This window comes from Sebastes fasciatus, chromosome 2 (genome assembly GCF_043250625.1).
Source record: "Sebastes fasciatus isolate fSebFas1 chromosome 2, fSebFas1.pri, whole genome shotgun sequence".
Classification (NCBI taxonomy): Eukaryota; Metazoa; Chordata; class Actinopteri; order Perciformes; family Sebastidae; genus Sebastes; species Sebastes fasciatus.
This window is the reverse complement of record NC_133796.1, coordinates 12230201-12247511: the sequence shown is the minus strand read 5'-3', so window position 1 is coordinate 12247511 and position 17311 is coordinate 12230201. Positions and strand designations below refer to the sequence as shown.

The window sequence follows — 17311 nt, the reverse complement described above, 5'->3', positions numbered from 1 at the left end:
AACAGAGCATAACAGCTCTGCAAGGCAGGGAAGCTCCAGACTGTACAGTGTCCTCGTGGAGACCAACCATAACCAAGTGTCATTTGTCTCCTTAAAAAGCTTAGTCTGGTTTATTTAAACAAGATTCATTCCCATATTTAATTCAAGTCCAACTGAAATGTAATAACTTACACATCTGCTCTGTAAAGCACTTGTCTTGTGTTCTCCTTTGAGAAAGAAATCAGAAACCAAAAATGTTATACTTTTTGGTTTCATGATGGCGCCCCTTAGTTTTGATTTAAGTCAACACCTATAGTGTAACACCGGCACTCTGGCAGCCTGCCACTTACTGTCAATCAAACACAGACATTACAAACCCCTCTAGCAGGCTGAGACGTATTTCTGATATTTCCTGAGTGTTTTTTTCTTCCGTTAAATATAAAAAACTATAACAACTAGTGCAGTGCCTGTGCAAAACCTGTCTGTTCAGAACGGGTGTGAATGCTGGGCCTGTGGTGTTGCTGCTTGCAGCTTCTTCAAGAACCGCTCATGCAAACAACTTCACACTCGACACTGTGCTTCCTTGGGTCCTCAGCAATACACCTGCCATAACATAGTTATAGCGTCTCACATCCAGTCCTGGCTACTCAGAAACACCGGTCCAATACACTCTGGTTCATGGGAAAAAACACCAGAGGCAGACTTTACCGTTTACTGTCAAGATATGCAACTTCCTGTGGCCCCCAACTAAAAGGGCCCCAAACAGCTTTATGATGTTTAGATATCACTTACTACTATACGAAGCTACTGTACCCTGATATAACTTTAAAAAAGCCCCCAAAAGCACTTAAATAAATATGCAACTCAACTGGTATACTACCTAGCCTACTGTATACTTCTACTTCAGAGGAAAACATTGTAGTAGTACATTTACCTGACAGAGAAATGTTACCTTGCAAAATCTGAATGCAGGACTTTTACTGGGTAGTATTAATAGTTCTACTTTAAAAATAAAGTTTTTAGTACTTCTTCTACCACTGCCAATACCAACATTACCAGTTGCAAAAAGGGTGAAAAGTAAAGCTACAATGTGTTTGCCTGAGGCTCCCAAATCACTAAATCCACCCCAAAACACACCCAAGTCGAGGCTAATCGTGGTCAGAAACACTGATGAAATACATACTGGTTCACGGGACTAGACTTTACCGTTAGGCAAGGTAGGCAACTGCCTGGGGCCCCCAACTAAGAGGGCCCAAACTGCTATAGATTTATTATAATGTTTTTATATGAACATTATTTAATTATGTTACTATTCTAAGCTATTGAACAATAAATTAACTTTAAAAAGGCCCCAAAAGCACTTAAAAGATATGCAACTCAACTGTATAATCTAGTGTGTACAACTTCAGAGGAAAACATTGTAGTAAAATATTTACCTGGCAGAGAAACGTTACTGGCTACATTGCAGATTTTACTCACAAAATATATATTATAATTAGAGTTAGGTAATATTCATTAAACTATCCAGCATTGTCCAGCATAGGCATTGAAGTAAATTCAAGAACATTGTGCTGATAATGCTTCTCTTTCACTCTTTAATTGAAGTAACCTTAAACATTTGAATGCATTGCATTTACTATGCAGTAGTATTAATGGTTTTACTTTTAAATAAGCTATAAAATGAATTCAGAGCATAACTATGATTCAGTCAGTCTGGACTCTGCAGCAAGGTCAGGATTGCCTCCACACCTGTACCACATCTAGCAGCTAACGATGCTAACAGCACAAAAAGTGTCAACAACACATACAGAGAGACTCACATTCACAGGTGTGCTGCCCAGTTATTTTGACAGGTTAAAAGTTTGGCAGGGTTTAGTTAATCCATGCTTGAAGGTTTAATACTAAGCTTACTTCGCCCCCTACCGGCTATAAAGGCTGTCGCATCACCTCCTGCACTACCACCGCCTCACCGCCAGGTGGCGCTGCTGGAGGCACTGTGTCCCCTCTCTACCTACTACTACTTCCGGCACCACAGAGAGAGATCACAACCAGCCGGCAGCAGATCAAAACAACACAAACAATGGGCAAGAAGCACAAGAAGCACAAGTCCGAAAAACACGGATATGAAGGTATTTAATCTGCAGATAGATTCAAGAACTCATCCCCTGGAGCTATTTGATGCTTTATTATGTAAATACATTATGATTGTTAGCTTTGTTAGCACGACCAGAGGCTACCTAGCGGACTAGCTAGTGGATGCTAAGCTAAGCTATCTGTTTACTTTCTGCATATCTCTGTCAATATAACACAACTCTGTGTGATTATAACACAACTCTGTGCGATTATAACGCGGGAAATGTAAGATTATGATACAATGTTGTCTGTAGCTTCACTACAATGTGTGCTCGGTGAGCTGTTATCTTCAGCCGACTTGACTACTGTAACGGCGATCAGACAGCTGCAGCTGATTCAGAACCTGCTGCTGCTGGAGTCCCCACTAAGACCAAGACTAGAGTCCTCACTAAGACCAAGACTAGAGTCCTCACTAAGACCAAGACTAGAGTCCTCACTAAGACCAAGACTAGAGTCCTCACTAAGACCAAGACTAGAGTCCCCACTAAGACCAAGACTAGAGTCCTCACTAAGACCAAGACTAGAGTCCTCACTAAGACCAAGACTAGACCAAGACTAGAGTCCTCGCTAAGACCAAGACTAGACCAAGACTAGAGTCCTCGCTAAGACCAAGACTAGAGTCCTCGCTAAGACCAAGACTAGAGTCCTCGCTAAGACCAAGACTAGAGTCCTCACTAAGACCAAGACTAGAGTCCTCACTAAGACCAAGACTAGAGTCCTCACTAAGACCAAGACTAGACCAAGACTAGAGTCCTCACTAAGACCAAGACTAGACCAAGACTAGAGTCCTCACTAAGACCAAGACTAGAGTCCTCACTAAGACCAAGACTAGAGTCCTCACTAAGACCAAGACTAGAGTCCTCACTAAGACCAAGACTAGAGTCCTCACTAAGACCAAGACTAGAGTCCTCACTAAGACCAAGACTAGAGTCCTCACTAAGACCAAGACTAGAGTCCTCACTAAGACCAAGACTAGAGTCCTCACTAAGACCAAGACTAGACCAAGACTAGAGTCCTCGCTAAGACCAAGACTAGACCAAGACTAGAGTCCTCGCTAAGACCAAGACTAGAGTCCTCGCTAAGACCAAGACTAGAGTCCTCGCTAAGACCAAGACTAGAGTCCTCACTAAGACCAAGACTAGAGTCCTCACTAAGACCAAGACTAGAGTCCTCACTAAGACCAAGACTAGAGTCCTCACTAAGACCAAGACTAGAGTCCCCACTAAGACCAAGACTAGAGTCCTCACTAAGACCAAGACTAGACCAAGACTAGAGTCCTCACTAAGACCAAGACTAGACCAAGACTAGAGTCCTCGCTAAGACCAAGACTAGAGTCCTCGCTAAGACCAAGACTAGAGTCCTCGCTAAGACCAAGACTAGAGTCCTCGCTAAGACCAAGACTAGAGTCCTCACTAAGACCAAGACTAGAGTCCTCACTAAGACCAAGACTAGAGTCCTCACTAAGACCAAGACTAGAGTCCTCACTAAGACCAAGACTAGAGTCCTCACTAAGACCAAGACTAGAGTCCTCACTAAGACCAAGACTAGACCAAGACTAGAGTCCTCACTAAGACCAAGACTAGAGTCCTCACTAAGACCAAGACTAGAGTCCTCGCTAAGACCAAGACTAGAGTCCTCGCTAAGACCAAGACTAGAGTCCTCACTAAGACCAAGACTAGAGTCCTCACTAAGACCAAGACTAGAGTCCTCACTAAGACCAAGACTAGAGTCCTCACTAAGACCAAGACTAGAGTCCTCACTAGGACCAAGACTAGACCAAGACTAGAGTCCTCACTAAGACCAAGACTAGAGTCCTCACTAAGACCAAGACTAGAGTCCTCACTAAGACCAAGACTAGAGTCCTCACTAAGACCAAGACTAGAGTCCTCACTAAGACCAAGACTAGAGTCCTCACTAAGACCAAGACTAGAGTCCTCACTAAGACCAAGACTAGAGTCCCCACTAAGACCAAGACTAGAGTCCTCACTAAGACCAAGACTAGACCAAGACTAGAGTCCTCGCTAAGACCAAGACTAGAGTCTTCGCTAAGACCAAGACTAGAGTCCTCGCTAAGACCAAGACTAGAGTCCTCGCTAAGACCAAGACTAGAGTCCTCGCTAAGACCAAGACTAGAGTCCTCGCTAAGACCAAGACTAGAGTCCTCGCTAAGACCAAGACTAGAGTCCTCGCTAAGACCAAGACTAGAGTCCTCACTAAGACCAAGACTAGAGTCCTCACTAAGACCAAGACTAGAGTCCCCACTAAGACCAAGACTAGAGTCCTCACTAAGACCAAGACTAGAGTCCTCACTAAGACCAAGACTAGAGTCCCCACTAAGACCAAGACTAGAGTCCTCACTAAGACCAAGACTAGAGTCCCCACTAAGACCAAGACTAGAGTCCTCACTAAGACCAAGGCTAGAGTCCTCACTAAGACCAAGACTAGAGTCCCGACTAAGACCAAGACTAGAGTCCTCACTAAGACCAAGACTAGAGTCCTCACTAAGACCAAGACTAGAGTCCTCACTAAGACCAAGACTAGAGTCCTCACTAAGACCAAGACTAGAGTCCTCACTAAGACCAAGACTAGAGTCCTCACTAAGACCAAGACTAGACCAAGACTAGAGTCCTCGCTAAGACCAAGACTAGACCAAGACTAGAGTCCTCGCTAAGACCAAGACTAGAGTCCTCGCTAAGACCAAGACTAGAGTCCTCGCTAAGACCAAGACTAGAGTCCTCACTAAGACCAAGACTAGAGTCCCCACTAAGACCAAGACTAGAGTCCTCACTAAGACCAAGACTAGACCAAGACTAGAGTCCTCACTAAGACCAAGACTAGACCAAGACTAGAGTCCTCGCTAAGACCAAGACTAGAGTCCTCGCTAAGACCAAGACTAGAGTCCTCGCTAAGACCAAGACTAGAGTCCTCGCTAAGACCAAGACTAGAGTCCTCACTAAGACCAAGACTAGAGTCCTCACTAAGACCAAGACTAGAGTCCTCACTAAGACCAAGACTAGAGTCCTCACTAAGACCAAGACTAGAGTCCTCACTAAGACCAAGACTAGAGTCCTCACTAAGACCAAGACTAGAGTCCTCACTAAGACCAAGACTAGACCAAGACTAGAGTCCTCACTAAGACCAAGACTAGAGTCCTCACTAAGACCAAGACTAGAGTCCTCACTAAGACCAAGACTAGAGTCCTCACTAAGACCAAGACTAGAGTCCTCACTAAGACCAAGACTAGAGTCCTCACTAAGACCAAGACTAGAGTCCTCACTAAGACCAAGACTAGAGTCCTCACTAAGACCAAGACTAGAGTCCTCACTAAGACCAAGACTAGAGTCCCCACTAAGACCAAGACTAGAGTCCTCACTAAGACCAAGACTAGAGTCCTCACTAAGACCAAGACTAGACCAAGACTAGAGTCCTCGCTAAGACCAAGACTAGAGTCCTCGCTAAGACCAAGACTAGAGTCCTCGCTAAGACCAAGACTAGAGTCCTCGCTAAGACCAAGACTAGAGTCCTCGCTAAGACCAAGACTAGAGTCCTCACTAAGACCAAGACTAGAGTCCTCACTAAGACCAAGACTAGAGTCCTCACTAAGACCAAGACTAGAGTCCCCACTAAGACCAAGACTAGAGTCCTCACTAAGACCAAGACTAGACCAAGACTAGAGTCCTCACTAAGACCAAGACTAGACCAAGACTAGAGTCCTCGCTAAGACCAAGACTAGAGTCCTCGCTAAGACCAAGACTAGAGTCCTCGCTAAGACCAAGACTAGAGTCCTCGCTAAGACCAAGACTAGAGTCCTCACTAAGACCAAGACTAGAGTCCTCACTAAGACCAAGACTAGAGTCCTCACTAAGACCAAGACTAGACCAAGACTAGAGTCCTCACTAAGACCAAGACTAGAGTCCTCGCTAAGACCAAGACTAGAGTCCTCGCTAAGACCAAGACTAGAGTCCTCACTAAGACCAAGACTAGAGTCCTCACTAAGACCAAGACTAGAGTCCCCATTAAGACCAAGACTAGAGTCCTCACTAAGACCAAGACTAGAGTCCTCACTAAGACCAAGACTAGAGTCCTCACTAAGACCAAGACTAGAGTCCTCACTAAGACCAAGACTAGAGTCCCCACTAAGACCAAGACTAGAGTCCTCACTAAGACCAAGACTAGAGTCCTCACTAAGACCAAGACTAGAGTCCCCACTAAGACCAAGACTAGAGTCCTCACTAAGACCAAGGCTAGAGTCCTCACTAAGACCAAGACTAGAGTCCCCACTAAGACCAAGACTAGAGTCCTCACTAAGACCAAGACTAGAGTCCTCACTAAGACCAAGACTAGAGTCCTCACTAAGACCAAGACTAGAGTCCTCACTAAGACCAAGACTAGAGTCCTCACTAAGACCAAGACTAGAGTCCTCACTAAGACCAAGAAAGTGGATCATATCAGTCCAGTTCTGAGGTCTCTACACTGGCTCCCTGTCTCTCAGAAGATTGATTTCAAAATACTGCTGCTGGTTTACAAAGCACTACATGGTTTAGGGCCAAAATACATTTCAGGTCTGCTTAGTGTCCCCAGAGTCACAACTAAACATGCAGAAGAAGCACCAAATATTTGGAACACGCTCCCAGAAACCTGCAGGACTTTTAAATCAAAGCTTACAACTTTCCTGTTTGCTGCTGCCTTTTTATTAAATATATATATTTTAGCTTTTATCCTAGCTTTTATTTTTAGCTTTTTATTTTCTAATCTTCAATGTTTTTTATGTTTTTATAACTGTTTTAATTATGTCTTAATGTTCTTTTGCTTTTTGTCGCAATGTTCTTGAATGTTTATGTAAAGTACTTTGAATTGCCCTGTTGCTGAAATGTGCTTTACAAATAAAGCTGCCTTGCCTTTCCTTGCTTGCCTATTGTTTCTAGCATCTCTCAGCTATCATCAGTTACCTACTGTGATATGCTCCATAATGCTTTTGTTGTTGTTGACTTGATGTCTGCAGAGTACATAGAGAGACCGCTGAAGCTGGTGCTGAAAGTGTCTGGAAACGAGGTGACGACAGGAAGCTCGAGTCTGGACACTTTTTATGAGGAACAGCCGGCGGTGGAAAAACCCAAGGAGAAGAAAAAGAAGAAGAAGAAGGATAAAGAGAGGAGCTTTGGGTCTCCAGAGGATGACAGAGGAAAGAAAAAGGTAACATCACTAATCATCATATGTCCCCTTTCTTCTAGATCAGGGGTCAGCAACCTTTTCTATTCCATTTTAGGGGAAAAAAATCTGTCTGAAGCAGCAAAACATTTGATCATTGTGATGAAGGCAACACAGTGTATAGCCTAAGTATATGGTATATGCAGTGAGGGCCAAAGAGCAAATGTACTACGGAGTATTAGGGCCACATTGAGGGAAAAAAACATCTGAGATTTACAGAATAAAGTCATAATATTATGAGAAAAAAGTCGTAATATGAGAATGAAGTCATAACTTTACGAGAAAAAAAGTCGTAATACGAGAATAAAGTCATAATATTATGAGAAAAAGTATAGTTTTAGGCCTCTTGAAGGGAGTAGTTAATTTATATGCTTGCTTTTTGTAATTTTAGGTAACAAAGAAGAAGAAAGGACAGGAAGCAGATGGAGATGATGAACGAAGCAGAACTCCAATACGGTCAGAGCTGGATAAACAGGAAGGTAGTCTCTCTAATTTCTTCTTGTTCACAGTTTATGTCAACACTTTTTTTTCTTCCTTTAAAACTTTCCTTAATGCTTTGATATTCCTCCTTGTAGAAAAGGAACAAACTCCTCTGCAGGAAGCTTTGAACCAGCTCATCAGGCAGCTCCAAAGGTTCAGTATTGATCATTTAATGATATGAAATTATTGTGCATCTGCTTGTTTATTTATGAGCTGTTGCACATTCAGCAGCAGTGCTTGTGATTATATTACTGACCATTAGCCCCCCCTTCCTTCCCCTACAGTAAGGTTAGTCTGGTGCGGTGAATAAATGCTGTATCTGTGTGTTTTCTCTGTAGGAAAGATCCCAGTGCATTCTTCTCGTTCCCGGTAACAGACCTGATTGCTCCTGGCTACTCTGTGATTATCAGACGGCCTATGGACTTCAGTACAATGAAGGACAAAGTAAAGAAAGAGTACTATCAGACGTTGGACGAAATCAAGGTATCCGTCTGTATTACACACAGGTGTATTATTGCATGCTAAGTATACACACAAAACAGGTTGAAAAATTAAGAGGGGAGGTTAAACGCTCTTCAGCCGCCTCACAAGGAACAGCAGTTAACTTTATTTAAAGACTCAGAGTCAAAAAGACTCTGAAGAAGACACAGTTGGCGTCGAAGCGTTTGTCTTTAAATAATGTTGACTGCCTTAGATCTGTGTGTTCCAGTGTGCTTTGGACCTGTTCTCTGAAGTCTCTCCAGTTACAGGATGAAAAATGACTCGGGACTCAAGCTAATCCGGACATATTTTATTGACTGTGGGCTCTCTGCAAACATCGCTCTGTAACACAAGTATAAAACTGCGAGCGTGTGTGTTTTTGTAGTCCTAACAATCTCAACAGAGTGATACATCTTCTCTCTATCTGATCGCTTCACAATAATTTCATGAGTCACCTTTTCCAAGTTAGACTTTCTTTATTTATTTTTTGGGGGGCATTTTTCTCCTTCTATTGGATAGATGACTGTGTAGAGGCAGACTGGAAATGGGGGAAAGAGAGGGGAATAACATGCAACAAAGGTCCCACAGCTGGAATCAAACCGGGGACGTTGCGGTTACAGTTAACCTTTCAATCATATCATATTAATAATTTAAGCTTATCAACTTTATAGTTTTGAATCAGGACCGTCAGTATTTAGAACAAGTAACTCGTGAAAAAAAATTTCAAATTTAGAAGGCTTCACCTGTTATTTTCAAAGTATCAGATATATAATTAATCAACATTTCGGTAAATAGAAGTATCAGATCGATCTCTGTATTGGCAGATTACCAATATCAGAGGACTTGGATTGAGGCTGAGGCCAAAAAACATGAGGCACAACCCTAAAAAAAACTGCAACTTGGAAGATGTTGATCATATTGGATCAATGTCAAAATAAGAGCACTTGCAAAGAGAGTAAAAATAAAGTACAATAAAGCAGAAGTAACAAAATTTATGTCGTGTTGTCATGTGTTTAACTTGCTGTGTGTTGATGCAGGTGGATTTCAGAATCATGTGTGAAAACGCAATGATTTACAACAAACCTGAGACGATTTACCATAAAGCAGCTCGGAAACTGTTACACTCTGGGATCAAGATCTTGAGCCAGGTATGAAACTGGAGATTCAGAAGAAAAGACCTGTTTAAGGAATCATACCAATGACCCTGACATTTTGTCATTTGTCCCCTGTTGGTCATTCCCAATTTATTATTTATGCTGTGTCTTTATCATTTAAAGCTTCAAATATATATCTGTTAATATAGCAAAGGTAGCCAGGTTTATTTATAAACTATGTGTCAGATGATTACAGTCAATAAGTGACAGAAATGTCTCAAAGGGAAAGGTAAGGGAGACTCTTCCACAGAAAAAAAATGTTTGCTACTTCTTTAAACCCAGCTTGTATTTACTGCTCATGTGTAAATCTTCCCATTCTCTGACACAAAGCTTTATGAACAACAATATGTCATTATTTAGCTTTCTATACTAGTTTAACAGAGTGCAGCAGTGTTGTGTTTGCCTTAAACTTTATGTGGAGCACTGGAACACAGTTAAATGACTTTGCTTTTGCTATAATGAGACAGATGGGGGCAGCAGATAGCCTCAAATTGGAGTAATAGTAGAACCAACAGGTTTCTCAAGCATGTTTTCTTCTCTTCTATTCTCCTTTCTGATCCTAAGTGAACACATTTTTTAATTGTCTTTCCAATAGGAAAGACTGGAGAGCCTGAAGCAGAGCATAGAGTTCATGTCTGGCCTCGACCCTTCTGCCAAACTGCCGGGAAAGACTGAGGATCAAGGGGGCACCAGCCTGGACCAGAAGAGAGAGGGACCCGCGACCGCAGGCAGCAGCGAGAGATCCCAGACACCCAGCACACCCAGGTCCTTTAACCCGCTCACTTTACATACATGTTTGCTTAAGTCACAGTCATGTGCCACCCCAGCATAGCTGTTATTAAGCTAGGAGTGCCCAGATACTATGGATTCTCGAACTTAAATCCCTTGAAGCTTGACATTTTACACAGTTTAAGTTGGGTGTGGTGCTGCAACTAATGATTATTTTCATTGTTGATTATTATATTGATTAATCGATTAGTTGTTTGGTCTATAAGATGGTGAAAAATGTCGATCAGTTTTTCCCAAACCCCAAGATGACAAATGTCTTGTTTGTCTACAACTCAAAGATATTTAGTTTACTGTCATAGAGGAGTAAAGAAACCAGAAAATATTCACATTTGAGAAGCTGGAATTAAAAAAAAATGACTCAAACCAAAGATGTCTTTTTAAATTTTATTTATATATACATATATACTACAGTTTCCAGTTTGCCTGCAACAATCCGATTTTTAAAACTGAAATAAATGCTGAAATTGTCGCTCACACGTCAACACATGTCAGGTTGAGGTAACTAAATAGCCAGGAGGAGGAAATGAAGCACGCTGAAAGATCTAGTTTCCCACATATAGCGTTACTTTCTTTGAGCTTGTTTTCTTCTGACACTAAAGTGAATCAGTTTTGCAAAGCTGGAGGCTGAGAATGTGGAAAATGCCTCGCAGCATGCCGGGTCTTGTTTTCTCTCAAGGCCGCACGTCTTTTAAATCAGTGGTGTTTTTGCACAGTGATGTAACGGAACCTGACGATTAAAGTCACGTGTTGGTTATGACTCACTGTCGGAGGAACGGACGAGAAACATGTACCGTGCTGTCTTCCATTCATCAACTTACCTTCTGAATTACAACAGAAGATGCTCTGTTCAAACTCCCAATGGGGCTTATTGATGTCAATAGAACTCTTCCAGGTAGATTATCTGAGGAATGAAAGCAGAATGTGGGCGTTTTAATGAACAGAAGCACTCACACAGTGCTTTCTCCCCTTCAGTATTTTGCTGCAGTGTGCATGCTTTTTATTCTTGCCACAAAATAAAAAACCTTTTCATTCATGACCAAAGTGCCTCGTCTGTCTCGTCTTTCAATGTGTCTTTCATTTGCAGACAGGACAAGGACTCCAAGGCCGAGGCGGCAAAGGTAGAGAAAGAGCTGGAGGAAATCCGCAAGGTCATCCAGGAGTCTGGAGGAAAGCTGTCCAACAGAGTGCTGCAGTGTGATGTGAGAAAGCACGGTTAAACTCTTTTGTTTTTCAAATTGACATATCCACTATTAAAAATATCATGAATCCTGCTCCTGACAAAATAACGACATGGAAAGAAAAGTAGCTCATTTTAAAGCCCTTGGTTGTGGTAATATCCATACGTTTCCATTCACCTAATACGGTCAAATGTTTCACCACAATTTGGGTGTTTGCTGCCATTGAGGCATTTCATTTCTTTGTTGTGTAGTTGGAGTTTGCAAGGCGGAAGTCCGACGGCTCCACCACTCTGGCAATCCTCAACCCAGCAGATCCATCAGCAGGAGGTACGTCCATCTGGAAACATAATAGAGCTCAAACAATTTCTTAGTAAAGCTTCTTTTTTTTTTAAGCAAAAATGTCAAAAAATGCTTCTAGCTCTGAAAATCGGAATATTTGCTGGTTTTCTCATAATGATGAGAGTGGAAACTGAATATCCTTGGATTTTGGAGTGCTGCTTGGACAAAAAAAAAGCAATTTGTAGACATCACCTTGGACTCTGGGGAATTGTGATGGATAATTTTTGTACTACTTTTCAGATTTATCGAGAAAAGAATTGGCAGATAGATTTTAAATGAATGAAGGACAGTTGGTAAAATGAAGTGTTTCCTGTTGCAGATGTTGGATACTGTCCCGTGAAACTGGGCATGATGTCCAACCGGCTGCAGAGCGGTGTGAACACCCTGCAGGGCTTCAGGGAGGACAAAAGGAACAGGATTACTCCAGGTAACGTTTCTGCACATCGCTAATATCAGACCTCTCCTCCCTGCTGGTTGAGCTTACGTGACCGCTAATATGAGCCGTCTGCGTGTAACACGCTTTCCACAGTGTCCTACGTCAACTACGGGCCGTTCACCTCCTACGCACCCACCTACGACTCCAGCTTCGCCAACATCAGCAAGGAGGACTCTGACCTCTTCTCCTCGCTGTATGGCGAGGAGTCCAGTCCCCGGGGCTCAGACAGGTATGTGCAGTATGACCGCCGCTAACGCACTTGAGCTCTGCGGCATTTACACCGAGCGTCACTCGAGGCATTCCTGGCTGATTGCTTTCCAGATGTTTCTCTTTTTCCCTCTGGAGAAGGTCAGCTGTAGGTTGGGCCTCAATCCTGACTTCAATTATTACAGTTTGGTTTCATCTTCTCTCTTATGGTGTATAATTATCTCATGGCACTCTGGGCCACTGTGTTATAGGACACATCATGACACCCTTGGTTTACTATATATCCACCAAGTATTTCACTGATTTCTTTGACGGATTTGCACGGTCTGTGCTTGAGTCAATTTAATCATCATCATTGGCCTCTGTAGTTGTGTCGTCTCCTCAAACCTTTATTTCTCCTCATGGAAAAAGCATGCTGTAACTTCAAATGTATGAAATTGTATATTTAATGTTAGTAGCGTATGTGTTTGACTGTCTCTGTCTTCCAGTGTGCAGGAGGTTGAGTTGTCAGCAAGTTTCCACAGTGTCAATATCGACTTCTCATTATTCTTGGCCGAGAAAGTGATTCTCATTTTTTTTTTTTCTCTGCTTCGAAAACAATAGCTGTAAATGTTTTTCTCTGTGTGCGTCTGGCAGCTTGGCAGAGTTTCTGGCCAAATCGGACGAGTATGTGTACAAACTGGCGGACAATGTTCTGGACGCAGTGACGAATGGAGAGCATTCGAAAACCCTGAAGGAGACTGAGCCGGTAAGCGCCTACTCTGACATCTTAACTGATTCTAGTTCTTTACTACGGAGATAAACAGCAGAACTGGATAGAAACCTAAAGCGAATCAATTGACTGAATGAGTTGTTGTTTTTGTCCAGCAGGTGGAGAAGGCAACAACTACACAAGAGAACAAGGATGACAAGAAGGTGAGAGTTGATACCCAGATAAAAAACCTGTCCTGAGTGATAAGCAGACATTGTTTGTCCCACTGTACGATCCGAATGGAAAAAGACATCAAGTACATAATGACAAATATCAGCATGTGCTATGTAACACAAAACCGAAGCCATTGACCCTCGTCGGTGTTGGATGTTTGGAAGAGGAGCTCCCACTGTGGCGTTGTTCGGCGTGCAGCACGTGCTCTCGGCATTCATGCGTGGATACTTCATTTCATTTTGTCATTAGATGACACGATGACATTATATGGCCTCTGCAGATGGTTGCTACGTCAACCAGCTGTGTCAACATAGCAGGGGCCTGCCTTTAAGCTGCAATCCACCCGTGCACGGAAAGAACATTTCCCTTCAAAACACAGCGGTGCTGCTCGCGCAAAGGCCCGCTGTTGGGAGAATGTTGGAGAGGCCCGTGTTTTCTTTCGGTGCCCGCTGGCTGCGCGGCTGAATCGTTGCTCCGATTCAGCGGAGGAAACCAAAAGCACAGGCCCCTCCATCAGGCACACAGCAACCCTCTGTCCCGGCTGTTTGCTGTTCTTGGCCGCTCTCCAGCTCGCTCTCATCCCCCTGCCCGGGTGTTGCAGCTTTTCATTAGGTTTGATTTTATTGGAGCGAATAAGCAGCGTGACTAAATAGGCTTCAAACGGCCTGGATGTTCCCTTGAAGCGTCAGCTGTCTGGTGTGGAATGCGTCTCTCTAACCTGACTAAACATGTCGTCTCTCGTAGGTAGCTGAGCCCGATACATCCAGCTGCAACAGGCTCGACTTCCTGCGCTGTGCTGCAGGCCTGCAGACGGATGAGGAGCTCTCTGGGGGTAAAACTTCTGACTGACTTAGTCTGTGTTACATATGAGGATGCAACTAACAATCATTTTCATTATAGATGAACCTATCAATTAAAAAATATATATATCAGGGTTAGGGCTGCAACTAACGATTATTTTCATTTTCGATTAATCTGTCGATTATTCGATTCGTTATTTGGTCTGTGAATTGCCGACCAGTGTTTCCCAAAGCCCAAAACGACGTCCTCAAATGTCTTGTTTTGTCCACAACTCAAAGATATTCAGTTTACTGTCATAGAGGAGTAAAGAAACCAGAAAACAATCACATTTAAGAAGCTTTAAAAAAAAAAAAAATACTCAAACAGATTAATCGGTTATCAAAATAGTTGGCTATTAATTGTTGAAGCTCTAATCAGGATATCTGCAGGTCTTCGAAAGGAATTTTGTCCATTAATTGAGCAACCATTTAGTCTATGTCGGAAAATAATTAAAAAAAAAAAACTTTCCTGGGGACAAGGTGACAATGTCAAATTTAGATTTCTGTCTAACCAACAGTTCAAAACCCAAAGATATTCAATTTACAATGATATTAATAGCAAATAAATGGCAAATCTTCACATTTGAGAAGCTGGAACTAGAGATTTTTTGGCATTTATCCTTAACTAGTGACTTAAACGATTAATCTCCTTTCAAAACATTGTTGTTCATTGATTTTCTGTTGATTGACTATTTAAATATACAACGTCTCAGCTCTATTTACATTGCATATCCAATGAATCACATTGTGATTTTGGCTAAATATGAACCTGCCGGAATACATGTGAGCACCAGATGTGAAAATATCTGCACGGATGGAGTTCAGAATCAGACAGAAAACCAAAGAAGCCATTCAGATGAACAGCAAAACATTTTTCAACTCCACAATAAGCATTTTGAAAACGAACCTATACAACTGAAATAACTACCCACTCCCATGGAAGATCTCAGATATGATCTGCCCAACCAAGGGGAGCAGGACTCGGCTCTCTCAACCTGGTCAGCCCCGACTGCTTTATGTGCGTCTCAAAGGAATATGCGAACAAAGAGATTCATAATTACACTGTAAATGCCGTTTCCATTGAAGTAATCCAAAACAAGAAAAAGCAGCCCTCGTCTAAAGCAGTTAGATGAGCCATTTAGCCATTCAGCACCCCATTATGTATCCTCTTAGATCTTTCTAACAGCCCGTCCTCTCCCCCCGGTGCTCTCTCAGCACTCTCAGATGTTAATGTAAGACCGAGGGGTCCGTATCAGGCCCGAGAAAGAATGGATGTATTGTGTTCGATACGTGCAACCGAGGACAGGAGGGGTCACCCTAAGGTAACCGGAGGAACCCAGAGGAAGTACTAACGGTATGTGTGTTGTCGATCTGTCACAGAGGCCCTGCACTTCCAGCAGAAATTGGACGAGACTACAAAGCTCCTGCGTGACTTGCAGGAAGCACAGAAGGAGCGCCTGAGCGCCAAGCAGCCACCTAACATGATTTGCTTGCTGGCCCCGACTGCCAAGGAGCTGGAGCTGGGTAAGAGCCCCTCGGTGCATGGCCCCCTTTGTTCCTCCACTCAAGCCATCTGTAGACCTCCTAACAACTCTCCATTTACCTCTTTACCCTACACAGATGTGGTTTGTCTTTTAGCTTCACACAAGAATTCACAGTTAGACAGTGATACGATTCAAATCAGCAACTTTGAAGACACACAACACTGAAAATTTGTCAGAATAAGCAGTGCTGTTATGTCTTTTCCTTGGATTTGACGTAGGGTAAGCTGACTATCGCTGCTCAAGCTAACTACCACTCTTTATGTCTGTACAGTCAACATGAACGTAGCTTAGCATGAAGACTGACAACTCATGGAAACAGCAGCTCTAACCACATTAATCCGCCTCAAAAGCTCACTAATTCACATGTTATATCTCGTACAAAAATCAGTACAAAAAACAAGTTTCTGTGTTGATTATTGAGCTTTAGAGGTGATGGTAGTGTGATTTTGTTACCCTTTGGACAGAGTCAGGCTAGTTGTTTCCCCGTTTTCAATCTTTATGCTAAGCTATGCTAAGTAGCTGCTGGTGGTAGCTTCATATTAACTGTACAGATAACAAGAAAGCAAAGAAGTGTATTTTTCCAAAATGTCGAACTATTCCTTTAAACATAACACAGAACTTCCTGTATAAAATGTTCTGGCTGAAGGTTGAATCAATAGCAAAAATCTGGAAAATGGAGACTTCAGCCCTCTCCTATTGCCCGTGATTGGCCCTGACTCACTCTTCTATTATTCCTTGTCTTGATAATGTTTCCTTTCGGCTCTTCCTCTGTCTGCAGCTGAGAAGGTGACTGGGAACTTGGCTCAGCTAACTGGTCAAGTGGCCCCGTGTGACGTCAGCAGTGTGTATGGCATCAGGAAGGCCATGGGCGTCGCTTTACCAGAACCATCTGAGCCCTTCATCGACCTCACTACAGGTAAATACCCTACTGGACATACTGGAAGTTATTTTTTAGTATAAACTACCATTCTGGTTGTCTGTGTGTTGAATAACATCAGTGGTGGAATGTAATTAAGTACATTTACTCAGGTACTGTATTTAAGTACATATTTGAGGTACCTGTACTTTACTTTTCATGACACTTTCTACTTCCAGAGGGAAATATTGCACTTTTTACTACACAATTATTTGGCATGCAGCTTTAGTTACTTTACAAATTGAGATTTTTGCATACAAAACATATGACATTTTCTTACATATGAAACTACAACTAAAATTTTCAATGCTGTACTTTTACCTGTAACAGGGTATTTTTACAGTGTGTTTTTAGTACTTTCACTTAAATAAGGGATCTGAATACTTCCTCCACCCCTGAATACCATTTATTTGTCTGCTATTTGGAAAATAAAGTCTGAATTTAACCTAACAAATACAGCATGTCTGCAAGAACTTCATCATTTAATATATACTTTTCAATGTTTTCAGTGCAGGAGACGGCTGAACCAATGGAGACCTTGTCCAGTTGTCACGATTCAGTTCCAGTTGTTGCTGTATAATTAAATTCCAACTTCGCTCAAAGTTTAATAAGTTAAGTTTTGTATGAAAGGTGCTTTTTGTGTGACATTTGTATGCATTTCATTCAATAAACCTTTTTTTTTTAATATATGTAGAAAACCTTGG

The 17311-nt window shown here is 42.3% G+C and overlaps 1 protein-coding gene across 2 annotated transcripts; it reads left to right on the top strand.

Moving 5' to 3' along the window:
* Positions 1-1999: 1999 nt before the first annotated feature.
* brd7 (bromodomain containing 7) lies at positions 2000-17292 on the top strand. 2 transcript variants are annotated; one of them, XM_074609973.1, is made up of 17 exons: positions 2000-2108; positions 7115-7305; positions 7712-7799; positions 7896-7953; positions 8139-8283; positions 9318-9428; positions 10030-10199; positions 11308-11422; positions 11653-11728; positions 12060-12167; positions 12270-12405; positions 13020-13131; positions 13254-13298; positions 14053-14140; positions 15528-15671; positions 16470-16607; positions 17117-17292. In XM_074609973.1, exons 1-17 carry the CDS (start codon positions 2060-2062, stop codon positions 17185-17187), a joined length of 1845 nt encoding a protein of 614 aa, XP_074466074.1. In that variant the 5' UTR covers positions 2000-2059; the 3' UTR covers positions 17188-17292. The 2 variants fall into 2 exon arrangements, with proteins under 2 accessions (XP_074466074.1, XP_074466066.1); XM_074609965.1 differs by having other exon boundaries at positions 13251-13298.
* Positions 17293-17311: the final 19 nt, after the last annotated feature.

Bases quoted from the DNA above. Each gene is read 5' to 3' on its own strand.
- brd7 (XM_074609965.1), top strand. From the start codon at position 2,060: ATGGGCAAGAAGCACAAGAAGCACAAGTCCGAAAAACACGGATATGAA. The intron at 7,954-8,138 runs GTTCAGTATTGA...TTTTCTCTGTAG, and splicing joins CTCATCAGGCAGCTCCAAAG to GAAAGATCCCAGTGCATTCT. The intron at 14,141-15,527 runs GTAAAACTTCTG...GATCTGTCACAG, and splicing joins GGATGAGGAGCTCTCTGGGG to AGGCCCTGCACTTCCAGCAG.